The 23,713-nt window shown below is 41.7% G+C and overlaps 1 protein-coding gene and 1 long non-coding RNA gene across 2 annotated transcripts; both read left to right on the top strand.

Moving 5' to 3' along the window:
* Window positions 1-13,004: 13,004 nt before the first annotated feature.
* On the top strand, window positions 13,005-15,066 carry LOC127306656 (B3 domain-containing protein Os02g0683500-like). The gene has a single exon (XM_051337320.2). It carries the CDS (start codon window positions 13,629-13,631, stop codon window positions 14,859-14,861), a length of 1,233 nt encoding a protein of 410 aa, XP_051193280.1. The 5' UTR covers window positions 13,005-13,628; the 3' UTR covers window positions 14,862-15,066.
* Window positions 15,067-22,159: 7,093 nt separating this feature from the next.
* On the top strand, window positions 22,160-23,444 carry LOC127309406 (uncharacterized). Its single transcript, XR_007857138.2, has 3 exons — window positions 22,160-22,939; window positions 23,038-23,130; window positions 23,263-23,444. It is a non-coding gene; the product is annotated as an uncharacterized lncRNA (long non-coding RNA).
* The last annotated feature ends 269 nt before the right edge of the window (window positions 23,445-23,713 follow it).

Here is a 23,713-nt window from a genome sequence, read left to right as displayed (position 1 = left end):
CACGCCCGTTGGGAACCCCAAGTGGAAGGTGTGATGCGTACAGCAGCAAGTTTCCCTCAGTAAGAAACCAAGGTTTATCGAACCAGTAGGAGTCAAGAAGCATGTTGAAGGTTGTTGGTGGCGGAGTGTAGTGCGGCGCAACACCAGGGATTCCAGCGCCAACGTGGAACCTGCACAACATAACCAAGATACTTTGCCCCAACTTAACAGTGAGGTTGTCAATCTCACCGGCTTGCTGTAACAAAGGATTAGATGTATAATGTGGATGATGATGTTTGCAGAAAACAATAGAACGAGTATTGCAGTAGATTGTATTCGATGTAAAAGAATGGACCGGGGTCCACAGTTCACTAGTGGTGTCTCTCCCATAAGATAAATAGCATGTTGGGTGAACAAATTACAGTTGGGCAATTGACAAATAAAGATAGCATGACAATGCACATACATGTTATGATGAGTAGTGTGAAATTCAATTGGGCATTATGACAAAGTACATAGACCGCTATCCAGCATGCATCTATGCCTAAAAAGTCCACCTTCAGGTTATCATCCGACCCCCCTCCAGTATTAAGTTGCAAACAACAGACAATTGCATTAAGTATGGTGCATAATGTAATCAACAAATACATCCTTAGACATAGCATTGATGTTTTATCCCTAGTGGCAACAGCACATCCACAACCTTAGAACTTTCTGTCACTGTCCCAGATTTAATGGAGGCATGAACCCACTATCGAGCATAAATACTCCCTCTTGGAGTTACAAGTAACGACTTGGCCAGAGCCTCTACTAGCAACGGAGAGCATGCAAGATCTTAAACAACACATATATGATAGATTGATAATCAACATAACATAGCATTCAATATTCATTGGATCCCAACAAACGCAACATGTAGCATTACAAATAGATGATCTTGATCATGTTAGGCAGCTCACAAGATCCAACAATGATAGCACAATTAGGAGAAGACGACCATCTAGCTACTGCTATGGACCCATAGTCCAGGGGTGAACTACTCACACATCACTCCGGAGGCGACCATGGCGGTGAAGAGTCCTCCGGGAGATGATTCCCCTCTCCGGCAGGGTGCCGGAGGCGATCTCCTGAATCCCCCGAGATGGGATTGGCGGCGGCGGCGTCTCTGGAAGGTTTTCTGTATCGTGGCTCTCGGTACTGGAACTATTATCGACGAAGGCTTAAGTAGGCGGAAGGGTAGGTCAGGGGGCGCCACGAGGGCCCCACACGCCAGGGCCGCGCGGCCAGCACCTGGGCTGCGCCGCCCTGTTGTGTGGGCGCCTCGTCGCCCCACTTCGTATCTCCTCCGGACTTCTGGAAGCTTCGTGGAAAAATAAGATCCTGGGCGTTGATTTCGTCCAATTCCGAGAATATTTCCTTACTAGGATTTCTGAAACCAAAAATAGCAGAAAACAACAACTGGCTCTTCGGCATCTCGTTAATAGGTTAGTGCCGGAAAATGCATAAATATGACATAAAGTGTATATAAAACATGTAGGTATTGTCATAAAACAAGCATGGAACATAAGAAATTATCGATACGTTGGAGACGTATCACATATGTTATTTGTGATCTTGCATGCTCTCTATTGCTAGTAGATACCCTGGCCAAGTAGATGCTTGTGACTCCAAGAGGGGGTATTTATGCTCGATAGTAGGTTCATGCCTCTAGTAATCTGGGAGAGTGATAGTAACTTCTAAGATTGTAGATGTGTTGTTGCTACTAGGAAGAAAACAACAATATTTTATCCAAGGATAATTCTATTGTTTACTTTACACATATTGCTTAATGCGATAATTTGTTGCTTGCAACTTAATACTAAAAGGGGTTCGGATGATAACCGGAAGGTGGATTATTAGTCATAGACGTAGTTGGATTGCGGTCTATGTATTATGTTGTAATGCCCAATCAAATCTCATAGTAATCATCTTGTCATGTATAGTCGATATTCTATCAATTGCCTAGCTGTAATTTGTTCACCCAACATGCTATATATCTTTATGGAGAGACACCTCTAGTAAACTGTTGACCCGGTCCTTTCTTTTACACTGATACAACAATCATGTTATGTTTACTTACTTTAATTCCCGTTCTATTTAATTATTGCAAACATCTCTTTCCACTCAATACGTCTAATCCTTTGTGTTCAGCAAACCGGTGAGATTGACAACCTCACTGCAAGTTGGGGAAAAGTAATTTGGTTGTGGTGTTTGCAGGTTCCACGTTGTTGCTGACACCGGTAGTGCACCCTGCCACTAGTCATCTAGCAACACCTTCAGAAGTCACGCCTTTCTCCTACTGGTCGATTAAACTTCGGTTTCGTACTGAGGGAAAACTTGCTGTTGTGCTCATTACGCCTTCCTCTTGGGGTTTCCCAACCGCTTCCACAACAACGCTCAGCAAGATTGTCTGGCGCCATCATCGGAGCACCATCAGATGGCGGCGAAGATCGAAGGATGAGTTCTTCATCTCCAGATATCTTATTCTCTATTTGTGGGCGGACTGTGGCGGTAGTGAATGTTTTTCGCTCGTGTTGCATTTACACAAGTTGCTCCTTTTTAACAGGTGAAGGCCGCGCCATTTGGTACAGTCAGGATGTACCACCAATCGTTAGAGCATATGATGCTTGGGATCATTATTCCACCAATAAAGTCATTTCTTGATTTCCTCCAAATCTCTATTTGTGGCTTGATTTCCTTACCAAAATGACCATTTCCTGACAGTACTATAAAAACACAAGGAAATGCAAGGTTTGTTGTTTTTTGCATTTTTCCTACTAGTAACAAGGAGAAAACCAAGGCATCCAAATAAAAACCATATGAAAACACCTCAGAAATCATTTTTAGGATCTATCAGAAGCCACGTCTCCTTTAGTATGTGACTTGGGAGTCTCGGGATAAAGCCCCATGCCATAGGTTGAGTCGTACACGTAGGTTTACTTCACGTTGTTTAAGTGTCAGAAAGCAAATTGGAGTCTTAGGGTACACTCATATACCCCGAGAACATGGGCTTCGGTTAGAGTGATGTCAGCAGAGCCCCCTCGGGCGTCATGCTCCCGTTTTTCTGTTATCCCTTCGCCCGACTGCCCATGGCTAACATGGGTCGTACCACATCATACGGGAAGTCGGTGAAGCGTGACGTTGTCCATCTTATCATGGTGGAATGTTATGTCGGTGCGGTTGACATGCATCTTGTCCTCATGTCAAGATCTTTCTCCTTCTCGGGGCACCAAATATTCCTCGAACCCGTTAGATGGCCTTCGCTAGAAGCAAGCTTGCCTGCGGTTTCTGGAATAAAAATTAATTTCCTGTCTTCCAAAGGACCCAAGCATCAAAGATCATAATCTCCGTGAAATACAATATCTGGAGCTGATGTTTGAGCCGGGAGATAGAATCAATGTGAGTTGCAATCGGAAACATATCCCATCCTGGGCATATGTAATTCCAACATATTTTTTTGCAAATTTGCAATGGAAAATAGGTGTTTCATAGTTCCCATAACAAAATAATTGCACACAAGACGAGTGTAGTCTGCTAATAAGCAAGTTGGTGCTAGATATCACTTGTGTTTAACCATTCTGTAAGTAGCAACCAACATAAAACTGAGTGTTTCTTTTGGCACCATGATTTCCATAATCATGTTAAAGAAGATTTGACATACATGTGTTCTTAAAGTGATAATAGGCTTTGTCTACTGAGACTTTATGTCTCCACTTGTAAGCCAAACATCATTTCCATCATCATGCACTTTTCTCGAAGTGGAACTTCCATGTCTACGTATTCCTGACAAGCTATCTCAAATAGAGGCAATTAAAACAAATCCAACTGTGAATCATGTTCAAAGGCCACTGATGTCTACGCACGCTTCTATTCCTGTAGACAGTGTTGGGCCTCCAAGAGCAGAGGTTTGTAGAACAGCGGCAAGTTTCCCTTAAGTGAATCACCCAAGGTTTATCGAACTCAAGGAGGTAGAGGTCAAAGATATCCCTCTCAAGCAACCCTACAATTACGATACAAGAAGTCTCTTGTGTCCCCAACACACCTAATACACTTGTCAGATGTATAGGTGCACTAGTTCGGCGAAGAGATAGTAAGATGCAAGTGATATGGATGATTGTAAGTAGTAATTGCAATCTGAAATAAATATGGCAGCAAGTAAACATGCAGTAGAACAGTAAATAAACGGTGATTCGATATTTGGAAACAAGGCCTAGGGATCATACTTTCACTAGTGGACACTCTCAACAATGATCACATAAATAAATAACTTCTCTTCACTTGTGCTACTTTCTCACACTCTCTTGTTGGATAACAAACACCATTCATTGTGTAGGGCTACAAAAGCACACCTCAAGCTGGAGTAAACAAGCTCCACAACATCCGGAGTTCATATTAAAGTAACCTCTAGAGTGCATAATAGACCGTTGCAATTTAGACCGAGTACTAACATAGCATACACACTGTCAACAATAGCTATGAAAGGGGGAATAGATCGCATCAATACTATCATAGTAATAGTTAACTTCATAATCTACAAGAGATTACAATGATAACCTACGCCAAATACTACATGATGCACACACTATCAACATTACATCATGGAGGAGGAATAGACTACTTTAATAACATCACTAGAGTAGCACATAGATTAATAGTGATACAAAGCTCATGCTCACATAAAGATCACACCATGGGAGAGAGAGATGAACCACATAGCTACCGGTAGAGCCCTCAGCCTCGGGGGAGAACTACTCCCTCCTCATCATGGGAGACAACAACGGCGATGAAGATGGCGGTGGTGTCGATGGAGATGACTCCGGGGGCAATTTCCCGTACCGGCGGCGTGCCGGAACAGAGACTTCTGTCCCCCGAAACGGAGTTTCGCGATGGCGGCGGCGCCCCTGGAGTCTTTCTGGAGTTTCGTCAATTGGTGTAGGGTTTTCACGTCCCGAGGGATAATATAGGCGAAGAGGCGGCGCGAGGGGGTGCCTGGGGGGGCCCACCCCATAGGGCGGCGCCCCCCCTCTAGGCCGCGCGAGCCTATGGTCTGGAGGCCCTGGGCCTCCTCTCCGGCTCCCCTTCGGTGTTCTGGTCCATCTCGGTGAATTAAGACATTTGGCTTTTGTTTCGTCGAATTCCGAGAATATTGCCCGAACAGCCTTTCCTGAACCAAAAAAAGCAAAAAAACAAGAACTGTCACTTCGGCATCTTGTTAATAGGTTAGCTCCGGAAAATGCATAAAATCATTATAAAGTGTGAGCAAAACATGTAGGTATTGTCATAAAACTAGCATGGAACATCAGAAATTATAGATACGTTGGAGACGTATCAAGCATCCCCAAGCTTAGTTCCTACTCGCCCTCGAGTAGGTAAACAATAACAAGGATAATTTCTGAAGTGACATGCTACTATCATAATCTTGATCAATACTATTGTAAAGCATATGAGATGAATGAAGTGATTCAAAGCAATGGTAAAGATAATGACTAAACAACTGAATCATATAGCAAAGACTTTTCATGAATAGTACTTTCAAGACAAGTATCAATAAGACTTGCATAGGAGTTAACTCATAAAGCAATAAATTCTTAGTAGAAAGTTTTGAAGCAACACAAAGGAAGATATAAGTTTCAGCAGTTGCTTTCAACTTCAACATGTATATCTCATGCATGGATGTATATCTCATGGATGATTGTCAACACAAAGTAATATGATGAATGCAAATAAGCAAGTATGTAGGAATCAATGCACACAGTTGACACAAGTGTTTGCTTCTAAGATAGAAACAAGTAGGTAAACAGACTCAACATAAAAGTAAAAGAAAGGCCCTTCGCAGAGGGAAGCATGGATTGCTATTTTTGTGCTAGAGCTTTTATTTTGAAAACATAGAAACAATTTTGTCAATGGTAGTAATAATTCATATGTGTTATGCATAAGACATCCTATAAGTTGCAAGCCTCATGCATCGAATACCAATAGTGCTCGCACCTTGTCCTAATTAGCTTGGATTTCCATGGATTATCATTGCATTACATATGTTTCAACCAAGTGTCACAAAGGGGTACCTCTATGCCGCCTGTACAAAGGTCCAAGGAGATAGATCGCATTTGATTTCTCGTTTTTGATAGATCTCAACTAAGGACATCCATACCGGGACAACATAGAAAACAGATAATGGACTCCTCTTTAATGCATAAGCATTCAACAACAGGTAATATTCTCACCAGAGATTGAGGATTAATGTCCAAACTGAAACTTCCACCATGATTCATGGCTTTGGTTAGCGGCCCAATGTTCTTCTCTAACAATATGCATACTCAAACCATTTGATCATGATAAATCACCCTTACTTTAGACAAGACAAACATGCATAGCAACTCACATGATATTCAACAAAGGTGTAATAGTTGATGGCGTCCCCAGAAACATGGTTACTGCTCAACAAGCAACTTATAAGAAATAAGATACATAAGCTACATATTCTTTACCACAATAGTTTTTAAGCTATTTTCCCATGAGCTATATATTGCAAAGACAAGGAATGAAATTTAAAGGTAGCACACAAGCAATTTACTTTGGAATGGCAGAGAAGTACCACATAGTAGGTAGTTATGGTGGACACAAATGGCATAGGTTTTGGCTCAAGGTTTTGGATGCACGAGAAGAAATCCCTCTCAGTACAAGGCTTTGGCTAGCAAGGTTGTTTGAAGCAAACACAAGTATGAACCGGTACAGCAAAACTTACATAAGAACATATTGCAAACATTATAAGACTCTACACTGTCTTCCTTGTTGTTCAAATACTTCACCAGAAAATATCTAGACTTTTAGAGAGACCAATCATGCAAACCAAATTTCAACAAGCTCTACAGTAGTTCTCCACTAATAGGTGCAATCTACATGATGCAAGAGCTTAAACATGATCTATTTGAGCAAAAAAATTGCCAAGTATCAAATTATTCAAGACAATATACCAATTACCACATGAAGCATTTTCTGTTTCCAACCAAATAGCAATGAACGAAGCAGTTTCAACCTTCACCATGAACATTAAAAGTAAAGCTAAGAACACCAGTGTTCATATGCAACAGCGGAGCGTGTCTCTCTCCCAAACAAAGAATGCTAGGATCCAATTTTATTCAAACAAAAACAAAAATAAAAACATACAGACGCTCCAAGTAAAGCACATAAGATGTGACGGAATAAAAATATAGTTTCACTAGAGGTGACCTGATAAGTTGTCGATGAAGAAGGGGATGCCTTGGGCATCCCCAAGCTTAGATGCTTGAGTCTTCTTGAAATATGCAGGGATGAACCACGGGGGAATCCCCAAGCTTAGACTTTTCACTCTTCTTGATCATATTGTATCATCCTCCTCTCTTGACCCTTGAAAACTTCCTCCACACCAAACTCAAAACAATCTCATTAGAGGGTTAGTGCATAATCAAAAATTCACATATTCAGAGGTGACATAATCATTCTTAACACTTCTGGACATTTCCCAAAGCTACTGAAAGTTAATGGAACAAAGAAATCCATCCAACATAGCAAAAGAGGCAATGCGAAATAAAAGGCAGAATCTGTCAAAACAGAACAGTCCGTAAAGACGAATTTTTCTTGGGCACTTAACTTTCTCAGATGAAAAAGCTCAAAATGAATGAAAGTTGCGTACATATCTGAGGATCACTCACGTAAATTGGCAGATTTTTCTGAGTTACCTACAGACGGAGCTACTCAATTTCGTGACAGCAAGAAATCTGTTTCTGCGCAGTAATCCAAATCTAGTATCAACCCTACTATCAAAGACTTTACTTGGCACAACAATGCAATAAAATAAAGATAAGAAGAGGTTGCTACAGTAGTAACAACTTCCAAGACACAAATATAAAACAAAAATTGCTGTAGTAAAATAAAACATGGGTTATCTCCCAAGAAGTGCTTTCTTTATAGCCATTAAGATGGGCTCAGTAATTTCAATGATGCTCACATAAGGATGAGAGTTGAAGCAAAGAGAGCATCAAAAAGCAAGTATGAAACAAATTTAAGCCTAACCCACTTCCTATGAAAAGGAATCTTGTAAATAAACAAGTCATGTAAGCATAACGCAACAAGCATAGAAAGGCAACACAAGCGCAACTTCAAGATTCTCAACATAAAGAGGGGAAACTTAATATTATTAAGATGCATATAACCATGTTTCCCTCTCTCATAATAACTTTCAGTAGCATCATGAACAAACTCAACAATATAAACATCACATAAAGCATTCTTATCATGAGTCTCATGCATAAAATAATTACTACTCCCAACATAAGCATAGTCATTCTTATTAATTGTAGTGGGAGAAAATTCAACAAAGTAGCTATCATTATTATTCTCATCACCATAATCATCAAATATAAGAGGCATAGTATAATCATAATAAACTTTATCCTCCATAGTAGGTGGCACCAAAATACCACTATCATTATAATCATCATAAATGGGAGGCAAAGTATCATCAAAGAAAAATTTCTCCTCAAAACGTGGGGGACTAAAAATATCACAACCAGCTTCCCCAAGCTTAAATTCTTCCATAGCATTAGCAATAATAGTGTTCAAAGAGTTCATGCTAATAACATTGCTACAACTATTTTGCAAACAAAGTTCCATGGGTTTTTTTAATTCTCTCTTCAAACACCTCATGTCCTAACTCAAGATAAATTTCATAAAGATCTCTAATTTTTTTGTTGTTTTCCATTAAGCCTAACTAGTGAAAATAAAAACAAGAAACAAAAAGATGCAATTGCAGGATCTAAAGGAAATAGCTTTGAGCACTCACACACCAGCAACAGTGCTAGGAAATAGCTTAGTAGTCGGAAGATGTGAATACCTTTTACCTTACTCCCCGGCAACGGCGCCAGAAAATAGTTTGCTAGCGTGCAGTTGACGTGGGAGTTAGAAATCTCTGTGGTGTAATTTTCCTTCACGTCCCTGGCAACGGCGCCAGAAAATAGCTTGATGTCTACGCACGCTTCTATTCCTGTAGACAGTGTTGGGCCTCCAAGAGCAGAGGTTTGTAGAACAGCGGCAAGTTTCCCTTAAGTGAATCACCCAAGGTTTATCGAACTCAGGGATGTAGAGGTCAAAGATATCCCTCTCAAGCAACCCTACAATTACGATACAAGAAGTCTCTTGTGTCCCCAACACACCTAATACACTTGTCAGATGTATAGATGCACTAGTTCGGCGAAGAGATAGTAAGATGCAAGTGATATGGATGATTGTAAGTAGTAATTGCAATCTGAAATAAATATGACAGCAAGTAAACATGCAGTAGAACAGTAAATAAACGGTGATTCAATATTTGGAAACAAGGCCTAGGGATCATACTTTCACTAGTGGACACTCTCAACAATGATCACATAAATAAATAACTTCTCTTCACTTGTGCTACTTTCTCACACTCTCTTGTTGGATAACAAACACCATTCATTGTGTAGGGCTACAAAAGCACACCTCAAGCCGGAGTAAATAAGCTCCACAACATCCGGAGTTCATATTAAAGTAACCTCTAGAGTGCATAATAGACCGTTGCAATTTAGACCGAGTACTAACATAGCATACACACTGTCAACAATAGCTATGAAAGGGGGAATAGATCGCATCAATACTATCATAGTAATAGTTAACTTCATAATCTACAAGAGATTACAATCATAACCTACGCCAAGTACTACATGATGCACACACTGTCAACATTACATCATGGAGGAGGAATAGACTATTTTAATAACATCACTAGAGTAGCACATAGATTAATAGTGATACAAAGCTCATGATCACATAAAGATCACACCATGGGAGAGAGATGAACCACATAGCTACCGGTAGAGCCCTCAGCCTCGGGGGAGAACTACTCCCTCCTCATCATGGGAGACAGCAACGGCGATGAAGATGGCGGTGGTGTCGATGGAGATGACTCCGAGGGCAATTCCCCGTCCCGGCGGCGTGCCGGAACAGAGACTTCTGTCCCCCGAAACGGAGTTTCGCGATGGAGGCGGCGCCCCTGGAGTCTTTCTGGAGTTTCGTCAATTGGTGTAGGGTTTTCACGTCCCGAGGGATAATATAGGCGAAGAGGCGGCGCGAGGGGGTGCCTGGGGGGCCCACCCCATAGGGCGGCGCCCCCCCCTCTAGGCCGCGCGAGCCTATGGTCTGGAGGCCCTGGGCCTCCTCTCCGGCTCCCCTTCGGTGTTCTGGTCCGTCTCGGTGAATTAAGATATTTGGCTTTTGTTTCATCGAATTCCGAGAATATTGCCCGAACAGCCTTTCTGGAACCAAAAACAGCAAAAAACAGGAACTGGCACTTCGGCATCTTGTTAATAGGTTAGTTCCGGAAAATGCATAAAATCATTATAAAGTGTGAGCAAAACATGTAGGTATTGTCATAAAACTAGCATGGAACATCAGAAATTATAGATACGTTGGAGACGTATCAGCCACCTTGCTGGAAAGTTGGTCATTGTTGGCATATGTGTGCATCTAAGAAAGCATTGATTTCTAATTTCTATCATGCCAAGTATGTTGCTAGAGCATGATGGATGAACCACTCCGAAGAGAACAAACAACTAGCTGCCTAAAATCACGGAGCAACTTCAGATAATATCTCAACTAAAATGAGCAATATGAAATCTTAGTTGGTGGAAAGAATGTGGCATAATATTTCTCCCAAATAACATGAACACATGGGATATCTTCATGGTTATTAAACTTACATAGATGTTTTGTTGGCAAGCAATCATTCTGCAATTTTGAATCAATGAGTCCTAGTTCTCCTCTGTTTTTTGGGCTGACAAACGATTCTCCAGGTTTGAACCATTTAATTTAGAGCCAGAGGGAGTATTATTTTAATCATCTAGTTTGACCCATTTAATTTGGCCTCTTTTTTGCCAAAACAACTTCTGTTTCTTGACCACGGAGCTTTGGGGTTCTCTTAATTTTATTATGAATTTACACTCTCTTGTGGAAAGGTTTCTAGTATTTTCCAAAAAAAAACCACGATCTAGATAAGATTATTAGCATCCTCAACTGTGCTTCTCAGTTCCATATGTCATTTCACCCATGTCTTCAAAGCACCTCTCAATGACATTAATTTAACAAGGATTCCTTTTGGCTGCATCTTGAAAAACCATAGTTTCATTACAAACAGATTCTATTAGTGGAAAAAGAATCATCATATTCCATCCAAAAGTTCTCAAATCTGAAGATTTTCAGATTTAGAAATATTTGTCTGAATGGAAACAACACATGGGATATGATCTGAACTTGTCATATAGCCACTGGATAAGATATTGTATTGGAAGAGACAGGGTCTATCTCTATGATGTCATGAACCAATCAAGCCTTTGTAAAAGAGGATCTTGTTGCATGTTGCTCCGGGTGAAAAGCCAATCTTTAAACGAAAAATTTGATCTTGGATGCATACGCTCCTGCCACCAGAAAAACCATTTCAAAATGTCAAAAGATATCCGGATAAAAGTTTCGCATGTACATCTTTGACATTCTATGTGTGCACGCCAAGTTTTGCGTAAAACTGGTATTTTTCGTGTCTTATGTGAAAAAGATAAATAAATATCTCATGAAGACCCTTTTTAGCACTGAATTTTGTCTTTTTACACAAGTCACTCAAAATATTGATTTTACGTGAAACAAATTTGCAAGCACATATAACGTAGAGGCATACGTGCGTCGTTTTTTGTCTAACTTTTTTGACATTTTGAAATGTGTTTAATACTCAATTCAAAAACAGGAGCATATGCTCATGGATTCAAAAACGTCTGTTTGTTTTTCAATGGAATTTGAACTAGTACAAGAATAGATAAGGCTTCATTGGACTTGAAAATGTTGTTCATATTATCTCCTGCCTTGTTTTTTTTTTTTTTTTTTTTGCAATTGATCTTATGAGATTAAAGCATCCAACTAACAACCTGGTGGCATTACTATGTTGTGCAGCGAAGCGAGAAATTTTATGCCCTTATCATGCTGACAAGGTCCTTTGCAAATAGGATAGGATGAAGGATTCAGATGATTTATTTAAGTTGCACAAAATTCTACGGAAAGAGCATATTCATTTTGATAAGACGGGGTTCCTTCAAAGACATAACTGCTCCGTACGTTTAATTAAGATCCGTCCAAACCTCCCCAGAGAAGGATGATTCAACCTTTGAGAGTAAAAGTTTCTGATAAAAGCAATGTCCACTCAAGAGTCATTCGACTTCATGGAGATGTAAGGTCAACCTAGAGTTGTTAATGGACAATGTTTTAAGCTTTCACAATTCAAAAATTCTATTTTAGCTCCTCGTAATTGTTTCTTCGTGTCGTCAAAAAACCAACAAAAATCTCGTAGCTGATTGTTTCTCCATCACAAATTTCATTTTGATTCTTTCTGAAAGATCCATACATCGATCGCAACGTGTTGGCCAATGATAAGCTAGCATCCTTTATGGTCTTTAAATACCATTGAGCTAGGCAGGGGAGATCCTGATTTCACATCATGCAATTATTATGAGAAAATCCCCTCGATGGATCGACGGGAACGTACCGGGAGGACCAACCTATGAACTTGCCTACACCAAGCTACGGCCGTAGCTGCAGGGACGCGCGCCGTAGGCAGGCGTGTTAGTGATATTTGATGTATACGTATACCCGTATGGTGACAAGGACGAGCTCACATGAGCCCAACCGAGAGCGATGCATGGGCCCCCACCAGTGTCTTCTCCTTTATAAAGCTACACACTACGTTCTACAGTACGCCCTCAACTTTTTCCAGCTCTTTCTATAGCTCCATCTCTAAACCTTGCAAACAAAGGGAAAAGAAAATAAAGGGCAAGGAAAAAAATGCCAAACTAGACGAAATAAAACTCCTGGGAAGAAAAGGAGCATAAGCTAGAGTACACGGCAGAGGGGAAAGTGGTGAGGGCAGAGAAACCAGGATGACTCGCCTCACTTCACTGAGCTAGCTACCGCTTCCACTAGCTGGTGGGTTTCAAAGGAATCTTCTAGCAGAGCTAGGGCAGCTCAGTCTCCTCTTCCCTCGCGGGAGGATCGAGCTGCAGCGGCCAGGCCAGCCACAAATATTAGCCACACCCACCAACCTCACCGTCTCCATCGATCCATATTGCCGGCCATCCCCGTCCTCCCTGCTGCCACATCCCCAAAGCGAGCTAGGCGTGCACAGCGCGTCAATGCATGATGGCCTAATTCATTCCCCTCGCTGCGAAACAAAGGCTCCAGATCGCTCGATGTAGAAATCCATATATAGGAGGGAAAAAACAATACATACACGCATACATAGGTAGATCCCCAACCTAGCTACCTACAGGCTAGAGCTTCCGCGGCAGTGTCTATTCTCGAGCACCAGGCCAAGCTGCTGCTCTCTGCACAAGGCAGCAAAGGGGGAACAAGCTGTAGAAGGATCCAGGATTGCTGCTCTCTCCTCTCCACTCCGATTGGAAGAGCAAAGAAGCTGCTTCTCTTTCGGTTGCTTCTCCTTCTGAAGATCTACCATTCCTCCGATCCAGAGGATACATGTCCCACTAATCCTCGCTCGGGAGCAAGCACTTGCTGCATCGATGGAATTCATCGCCACGAGCAGTAGGTTTTCTAAAGGGGAGGAGGAGCAGGAGGAAGAGCAGGAAGAGGAGGCATCATTGCGTGAGATCCCGTTCATGACGGCCACGCCCACGGCCGACGCCGCAGCCTCTTCAGCGTCCGCATCGGCCTCTGCGTCTGCGTCAGGAAGCAGCCCTCCCTCTCGATCCGGGGATGGCGCCGGAGCCTCGGGCAGCGGCGGGGGCGGCGGCAGCGATGTGGCCGCGGAGCCGGTGGAGAAGGAGCACATGTTCGACAAGGTCGTGACGCCGAGCGACGTGGGGAAGCTCAACAGGCTGGTAATCCCGAAGCAGTACGCCGAGAAGTACTTCCCGCTGGACTCGGCGGCCAACGAGAAGGGCCTGCTGCTCAACTTCGAGGACAACGCCGGCAAGCCCTGGCGCTTCCGCTACTCCTACTGGAACAGCAGCCAGAGCTACGTCATGACCAAGGGCTGGAGTCGCTTCGTCAAGGAGAAGCGCCTCGACGCCGGCGACACCGTCTCCTTCTCCCGCGGCGCCGCCGCCAGCGCGCGCCACCGCCTCTTCATCGACTGGAAGCGCCGCGCCGACACCCGGGACCCTCTCCGCTTCCCCGGCCGCCTCCCGCTCCCCATGATGCCGCTCACCTCGCACTACAGCCCGTGGGGCTTTGGCGCCGCTGCCGGCGGCGGCAGAGGGTTCTTCATACCGCCATCGCCACCTGCCACGCTCTTCGAGCACCGCCTGCGTCAGGGCTACGATTTCCGGGGCATGAGCCCCGCCGGCATGGGGAGGCAGCTCCTCCTCTTCGGCTCCCCCTCCAGGATGCCACAGCACGCGCCGCTCCTCCTGCCACGTGCGCCACCTCCGCCGTCGTTGCACTACACAGCGCAGCAACAGCAAGGCATCGGCATCGTAACCACCGGTTCCCCGGTGGTGCTCGACTCGGTGCCACTGCCAATCATCGACAGCCCCACGACGACGGCCACGAAGAAGCGCGTGAGGCTCTTCGGCGTGAACCTCGACAACCCGGGGCATAGCGGAGATGACGGCGGCGGCGAGTCGAGCAACTACGTCAGCGCATCGCAGATGCCCGCATCGGCATGGCGGCCGAGGGATCCCACGCTGAGACTGCTGGAATGTCCTTCGCACGGTGCAGATCAAGCCTCGTCTCCGTCGTCTTCGTCGTCATCCAAGAGGGAGGCGCATTCGGCCTTGGATCTCGATCTGTGACCTAAACAGAGGAATACAAAAGGAAAGCTCAATCTCTTCTGTTTGTTCTCGTCATCTCACTTGTCATGTGGTTCAGTTATAACCTTTTGATGATAGCGGCAGTTAGGATTTGACATTTGCCCCACTTTTTGGCACTTGAATTTTTTATGTTAGTTTGAGACGTACGTCATAAAGATATTGAAAATTTTCGTGTTTTTCTGCCAAATCCGTCTCATGTTCTTCAGCATTCCCCTCTCAACTTAATTTTGCATCACATTACAATTGTTCTCCGTACTTCCTCCTCAAAACAAGCTTTAGCCCCTGCTCTCCGAACTTGAACGCTTCACGATGATTTACTACTAGTAAAATCACTTCACCTACATGTGATAACATATGTATGTGAATTTGTTCATACTACTTCATAGTCTCCTACCATGCATCTTCCAGGATTTTGGACACATGGAAAGGCAGCAACTTGAATTTCCATGCATCATACACTGTTATGTCTATGTGTGAACTGATGTTCATACTTTTTTTTATGGGGAATTTGTTCATACTTCATATGTAGTCTCTTACAAGTATTTTTTTGATAATGGGCGCTTTATTATTGCTCAAAAGAAGAATTACACCTGGCCTCTCCTAGAAACATTTGGATACATGTAAAGGCAGGCCACCTTAATTTCCCTGCATCATATGTCTACAATGTCTGTATGTGAACTGATATTCTGCTAGATCATCAAAGGCCGGCCGGCCGGGAGCAGTGGATCAGTACCTGGATATATGGCGCATTAACCTCTCATGCAGCAGTAAGTCAGCAGCAAGAGAGACAAGTCCGAAGCAGCGACATTACATTTTCGCAGGTCAGATCTTAAACACATATTCCGTTCTTTACTGCACATCACCTCATAGTTACGGGAGGAAGGAAGGTCTGCACATTCCTTTTATTTCGCCTTTCTGCCTCCGCCTTTTTCTACAAACTACAGTACCACACTGTTCTTCCTCTGTGTACCACATGTAGATGCATGTGTATCATACTCGTTCGTACGCACGTACCGGTATCGATCTCGTACGTACGTATATTGATGAATTTACCAGGGAGGCAGAGGGAACACGGATTTAAACTCATGGGCGGAGTGGGCCAAATTACGTATAGTTTGGATTGTCTGGGCCTTGGGAGGGCATGCAATGCAATGCATATGCATATGCACACAGTCCAAGAGATCTTTATGGTCGTGGCAGTCTGTAAAGAGGGGGCACTGGCCATAACTTCTTTGTACGACTGCTGGGAATTTATGGGGGACCTCAGCTCGATCGGTACGAACACCTCACTGTTGCTACTCCAGCAGATGTACGCTTGTTGCCGGTGGCAGCAGCTGCTAGAGCTTCCTCTTCTTCCTGTGGTTAGTGTTAGCTACGATCGATGATCCATCTCAGCAATGCTCCATCGAGTCCTTTTTTTTCTTCTTTTTCACTGCGTTGGGTAGCTAGGACGACTGCACGGTGTGTGGATGTGTGCAGGGCGTGATGGCCGATGGGAGCAAAGGGGACGACCCTAGCCGGCCTAGGTAACGTGACCATAACTGGCAAGCTGTAGGAGGGGCGCAGTTTCTGTTGCGCTGGGAGGCTAGGGGAAAATTCAGAATAGATGGATCCATGATGGACATCCCAAGAATATCAAAGTACCTTTGGTTCATTGTAAGGTGGAAAGGGAAAGAGATGTCTTCACGACACACAAACACACACAAGAGATGACTACACCACAAAAGAAGGGATAAGTAGGAGTAGAACCTCATACATGTAAGTTTATGCATGCTCTTTCTTCCCTCTTTTCATTTTCTATTCCATCCATGCTCAGTCCATGCACTACAGTCGTACCATCATCCATATGTTGTGCAGTGTGTGTGCTTCTACTTGCTTCTTCTACTCATAGCTGCCGCCTAGCTAGGGTACGGCTAGGTTAGCTGCCATTCGGGGAAAGTTCCTTTTTAAGCTAAGAGAGCATCTCCATAGCCTGAGACTGATCCTACATAAAACAGGAAGCTATAAGGTATGATTCATGAGTAGTTGACTAGCTAGGCACACAAAATATAGGTTCTTAATTACTAGTGAGAAACTCTTTGTCCCTTTTTTTTTTTTCGAAAAGGGCAAATACCTCGGCCTCTACATCGAAGTGATATCTCTCCCTCTCTTACAGTCCTAGCTCCATCTTCAAACCTTATCTACCCTTAAGGCTAGAGATCTCTTTTTCTTCACATGATTCCATAGATGACAATAGGAAAAGGTACTAAAATGAACCATATAGCAGCATAAACCATGCCTGTGACTTAGCTGTAAAGACTTTCCAATTATATGATCCGAAAACACAGACAGTCGTGAGCCACACAAGCTACTGAGTGCAAGGTTTAAAATTGAGTGCAAGATTCTTCTATGAAAACATAGGATTTAGCCTCATTGAAATATCGCTTTAAAATTGAGTGCAAGGTCCTCCTATGAAAAAATTCCTTAGGATTATAACACTACAAATCATATAGCATTTCTATACAAATTTCTGAGTATTTATATCCTACCCAATTATTTGAAGAAATTTCCAGCTAGGCCTCAAGATTGCGGAGCAACAATCCACCAATATACAGAAATCCCGTATCATATTTCTGTGTACATATGTATAAATACACATGCTTGCTAGCTGTTGTAATGACTAAATAACACATTGTCTATTGTTAGTTATCTAGAATGGAAATGCGTTTGTGACTGAAAACAACACTATCAGTCATTCTTAATTGTATATAGACTGATAATAATATGATCTCCCGCAGCTTATATCTAGTTATCATGCAATACACTTCTCCATTATAATTTATAAATGATCTTTAGGTCCTACATTATATTCCATCAGTCTGATCCATATACTATGTTATCTCAGCTGCAGAAACCTGTTCGAATTTGAATATTTCTTAGTGCTATGTGGAAAGGCACTACTAGTAATTTACAAGTTTAGACTTGAACAACTAACCATTGATACATACTTTTTTATTACCTCTAGAAGACTTATACAACGAAAAATGATTTTACCCCCCAATCATCCAGATTAGACCGCTAGCTTTGTTATGAACAGGCGAAATGACAACACATGTGCTTTACTCTGTCCTTATCTACTTGGTAGTACTAAGCTATCTGTTACTTTTTTGTGTGGTGATAATAATTAAGCTATCTGGTTGTGACAACCAAATTAACAAGGCTTCATTCTACGGTGAAAAGGCTAAATACCTTTCCCATGGGGGATGTTTCCTTGGGAATAATGAAGTTGGACTGATTAAAGATACGGTTGACCTGAAATATAGAAATCCCAAGACATGTTGTTAAATTGCCAGGTCACTCGCCCATATTTGATGTCATCTATGTGAAAACTGTATTGGGAGTATTGTTCAGATACCTAGCTAAGAGATATATGTATCATCAGTATTGCCATTCTTCTTGAGCAAGTTAGCCATCAATGGGCAAGTAGTCTGTTTCTCTTACTGCAAACACCTAACTCTAACATATACTTAGCTGGTTGATGTACACCTTATGTGACCCATGAGTTGTAAAACTGAGCCTACGAACCTATGAATAATGAAATAAATGGTTGTGTGCATCGTTTCGATGCAGAGGCCGGGGCTTCGCTCCCCATTTCGGAAAAAAAAAACGTATCTCATATTTGAAGCACTGATACCCAACAGGCCAACTACTAACCAGTGATTTTTTTCACAAAATAAATATCATAGTATGTGTATCATGTGTGTTCACGACCTTGGACATCGGCATTATGTGTGTGGTGGTAAATCAATTTAAGAAGTGGATATCTTTTTGCACTCTTCCTTGTTTACAATTATAGGGTGCATAATAAATGATTTTCAGACCCTTGAAACTAGACGATTTGCATATGTAGTCATCAATATGTAGAGGGCACATTTTGTAGAATTGAGATAGTAGAATATGAGCTATTTCATGTGAAATACCTACAAATTTGCAATTCATTCATGGCAAGTAAATCCTCGACACTGCAACATGGATCAGGTGGCTTGTTCGATTTGACTAAGAATGTTGATCAATGCTCAATATGTAGTATTATGCATGGATAGGAAAAATTGGTGGAAGAAAAAAACTTAATATGCATATGTATTAATAGATAGAAATAAGAATGGGTTTCCTGTGAGCTCAGCATTGTTTGCCCTCCCTTATATATTTAAATTTAGTGTGCAATCAAGGATTTGTATCTTTGACTTGTGAATTTTGTAAACGCATGCATATTTGATTTTTTTGGTGAATGAAATATCAATATACTTTCATGAATTTTGTTCCAGAGTAACATAATTTATAATTTCTACTAGAATGCACATTACTCATAATTTAGTCCTCCAGCAATAGATGCGTGTTCATGCCATTAATTTGGGCTAGATTTTGAATTTTTATATGTGCACATATATTGTCAAGTATTCCCTCCTTGACACAATGTAGTGCATACAAATTTTCCAAAAAGTCAAACAATATCAACTTTGACCAAGTTTTTTTAGAACCAAATCTATACCATATGAAAATATACATTGTGAGGAATCTAATGGTATTGAGTTGGTATTCTAGATGTTGATAGTTAGTTCTACATACTTGGTCAAACTGTATGTCGTTTGACTTTTAAAAATTCTTATACGCACTACATTTTGGCGAGGGAGTAGTATATATGAGGGCATGGATGTGCTTTTTGAAGGGCATTGGCATATATTTTACGTTGACCTTTGTATGAATAGGAGGGCCTTGTGTATGTACTAGTTCATACCTTTTTTTTTTGCGGGGGATACTAGTTCATACCTAAAAACAGTATAGAATATGTAAGGTGTTTTAGCATTGAAACTTGAAAGATCGTTACAGTAGTTTCCCAGCATTGAAAGCATGCGATGGAGAGAGCAAGAGAATCATGAGCTTATACATGCATGGCCATGGCCTCGTGGCAACCAGATGCTTTCCTCATTGTTGTGAGGTTAATAATGCCCCGTACAGCATTTGGCGCTGTGCCTGTGCGGCTGCGCGGGAGCGTGCATGCGACTATATACGTACACGCGCCCCCCTGACGACTAGTCTTTCTGACCGGTGGCATGCATGAAATGCCTTTGAACTATGGCAGGTGCTGTGGCCCCACCTGAGAGCCGTGTCTCTTGTGTTGTATAACTTGTTGTAGCAACGGTACTGGCAATTTCCCAACAGTGTGGCTGCACCCAGCGTCAGCCTTTTCAGCTCTTGCATGCTCCTGTGTCACAGATAAGCAAGACATCATTGTATTCCAGTGAGTGATCACTAGACAGGATGTGATTGTAGCTCTAGGAAGCAGCACACTACTTTTCTTTTTGGAAACCGAGCCAAAAGCTTTGCATCATCAAATTAGTTAAGAAGTGTTTAGGGTACAAATTAGTCTGTTGTCTCAAATGCAAAGCCTACTCTCGTGACATAATATAGCTCAAATGCTCCGTGGCATTCATTCTATTGGTCAAAAGAACAACTGAAGGAAAAGAAGAAATGTTCCTAAAAACTCATGTGTTTCGCTCGTTCCAAATATCCCAAGAAATAAAAAAGATGAAGTCAGGATGACCCAAGAACCTATAACCATGCTTGCCGCTAGGGGCAGACACGGGAAAAAGATACCGGGGAGGGAGGGGCGCCAAATCACACAAATATATGTGCTTGAGGATATAAGTAGGGACTTCAAGGAAAATTTTGGATCTTAGGGGACGCATAGTACCTGTTGGTCCCCTTGCTTTCACCTTCGCGTGCCGGTAACGGAACAACACCACTCTTCAAAAGTGAAAACATTATTCTATTGAGAAGTGTAGAAGTCCACCAAGCCTAGCTATTCATTAATGCATCTCCAAATGGGACGAGAACACCTACATTTCAACAAGAAGATGCAGGCACCTGCTTGTCAAGTTGGCAAAGGTCACAATTTGGCCAACCACGACATGCAAGCATGTATGCCATCAAAACATAGTTTTGGAGAATCAACTCAGCTGAAAATTTGCATTTATGGGCGCCCAATTATGCCAAACGTCCGGCTCCATGAAATATGAAGGTGCCACCTCAAATTGTGCCACGTTAAGATGTATGCACTCCACTCAATGGTCTTGACATATTAGAACTATGAGTTCATGCTTTACTCTTCCAAAAACATGTGAGATTTTTGTGAAATTTTATTTCTTTATTGTAAAGTTGTGCATAGTATCTTCATATTTTTAACCAATTTTAATATACAATTTAAATACATTGTTTAAAGTAGCTAAGTTTACCTCCCTATTAATAAAAAAGTATGTTGCTTTTTCCATACAATTATTTTTAACACTATAATATCATTTCAATTTGATAAAAATACCTTATTTCAGATCTGTTGAGTAAAGTATATATGTATGTCTTAACTTGAAGATAGTACATATGACACAATAATTTAACATATATGATAGGTCATTGGCTTTACATTGAGCCAACGATTTGTAACATCTATTATTAAATTATTGCATCAATCCCAATATTTTTAATAATAATGAAACGTCACCGAAATTGTGAGCAATGGAACTCGTATTCGGGTGGGTGGGGAGAGATCATCCTCCCCACCATTGGGAAATACATGCATGAAGATCTACTCGTTCTTAACTGGATTTCCACATAGCTAACTTCAGACTTTGGGGTATGGGGAAATATATGAGGAGATGAATTCATACCTGGATCATGTCTTTAAGCCCCCTTATGAATATTTAAGCACCATTGATCCATGCTTGATGTCAAAGCGTCTGAGTGCGACTTGTGGCATGGCCTGGTGGCTTTTGAGTCGAAGCTTCTTGTCACTAAACCTGAGTGGCGGTGGTTACTTGGGTGGCTCTAGACACAGCGATTCGAACATTCATAGCATCAGCGAGGATAGTGGATTCATCTTGGAATGCCACTTGACTCGAGACCAAAATTGGCGACGATAGATATTGTAATATTATTGTAGTCTTTGCATCCGCTATAGTGGTTTTCTCCACAACAGGTTGAGAGGCTTTATCCCCAGCCGCTTTTGTGGTCTTCCCCACAGTCGCCTCCGTAGTCTTCACCATAGCCACCTAATATGTTGAAAACATATCCATGATTTTTTTACTTTATTATGTTATATTCCTACATATTTTCCTCATAATTAGAATTTCCACCATGCATTTTATTGTTTTACGCGATTTCTAAGAAATCTCTTTATTTGTGTTATAAATATGCAGTGCAAAACTTTCTTGCATTTGCATATTTTTGAATTATAGGATGCTTCCCAAACTCAAAATGGACCTAGGATTTTCGCGATGCCAATTTTAGAGAAATACAAGAATCAGTGCACTAGTAGAAAATGGGTCTTCCGTTCGGAGTTGCAAGGAGCATTAGTCCCGGTCGCTATTTGATTCAGGACTATTGCCGATTCCAACGGCTAGAACGCACGGCAAGCTTTAGTACCGGTTCGATCGGGACCTTTAATCCCAGTTGGTGATACCAACCTCACTATATTTTTTGTACGCTATATATGCAGAATGAAGATTGTAGAATGCAGAAGAAACAACATCTTTAATGTTGGGTTCATTGACTCATATCACAATCATTGTCTTACGGTAGAACAATATCCTAAGGACACGAAGGATAACTTGCTAAGGTTTTAGTCCAACAAAATAAATGTTCAGAAATACTATTTCCTTACAACTTCTCGGGAGTATTACTGTCCTTTTGCACATATTCTATTTTGCTTAAATACATGATATTTAGTACTATAATTGATGAGTTATATGCATTCCTGCATATGTAAACGTGTGCAGCTTCCACTGAATTCTGTTAATTATTTAAATTGACAATGAAAAAGTTGATATCATCGACCCATTAGACAAAGATACTGAGTTGTACAGGAACTTATATGATATGATCCAGAGGTAATTTCAATCATTATCGCACTATATCGGCCTCTTTCGTTCATTTCCTCAGTTCCTCGGCATTATCGCAGGGTTTGGAAAAGGTTCATAAAAAAAGTTCCCGGTCAATTGAAACCTAAGCTGCGTTTTGTAAAGCAGAAAGTAAGTAGTACTAGATCGGTGCATCTCTTTAATTCTAGTTTTAATACTATATATTATCATGCTTGACTAATATTTGATTGAATTCTATTCCCGTGAAGTGGTTGATGCAGGCGGAGGGGACTAATTTATGTGCATACTTACATCCGCATGAATACCACTGAGCGGCGCGGCGTAGGGAGGATTTCCTTCAAGTACGTTGACAATATTCACACATTTATTTTATTACCATCAATTGTGTTTAGTTTCATTCATACTACACATATATTCATATATATACATATATTGATCACATTCTTTTAAATGCCGATTTTCTACGAGGCCAGCTTCTATACCGGATGAACGTGTGCAAGCAATTCAAGAGGAGTTGACGAGATTTTTGCTTAACGAGGTCATACATAAAGGCGGAGAACACCATTGCCGCTAATGCATCCATGTATTCTAGTGATCTCCATGTAATTAGATAGAAACTATAACAAATTATATATATATCGTAAGAGGCATTATATTATATGTGCATAAACGTGTACAATATATATATCTATTTGGCGTGGAATATATATATAAATGAAAAAAAGCAAAATATAGGGCTACAACCCTAAACCTTGGTGTGAACTTGCTAACCGGGACTAAAGGTCCGCCAGCCCGAGTGTTTCATCGCTGTCACGTGGATGACCTTTAGTCCCGGTTCATAAGCCAACCGGAACTAAAATTTTGGGCTTTAGTCCCGTTTTGGCAGTTCCAGATGGAAAACCAGGACTAAAGACTCTTCCAACC

This window comes from Lolium perenne, chromosome 6 (assembly GCF_019359855.2).
Source record: "Lolium perenne isolate Kyuss_39 chromosome 6, Kyuss_2.0, whole genome shotgun sequence".
Classification (NCBI taxonomy): Eukaryota; Viridiplantae; Streptophyta; class Magnoliopsida; order Poales; family Poaceae; genus Lolium; species Lolium perenne.
This window is presented reverse-complemented; position numbering and strand designations above follow the sequence as displayed.

Bases quoted from the DNA above. Each gene is read 5' to 3' on its own strand.
- LOC127306656 (XM_051337320.2), top strand. From the start codon at position 13,629: ATGGAATTCATCGCCACGAGCAGTAGGTTTTCTAAAGGGGAGGAGGAG.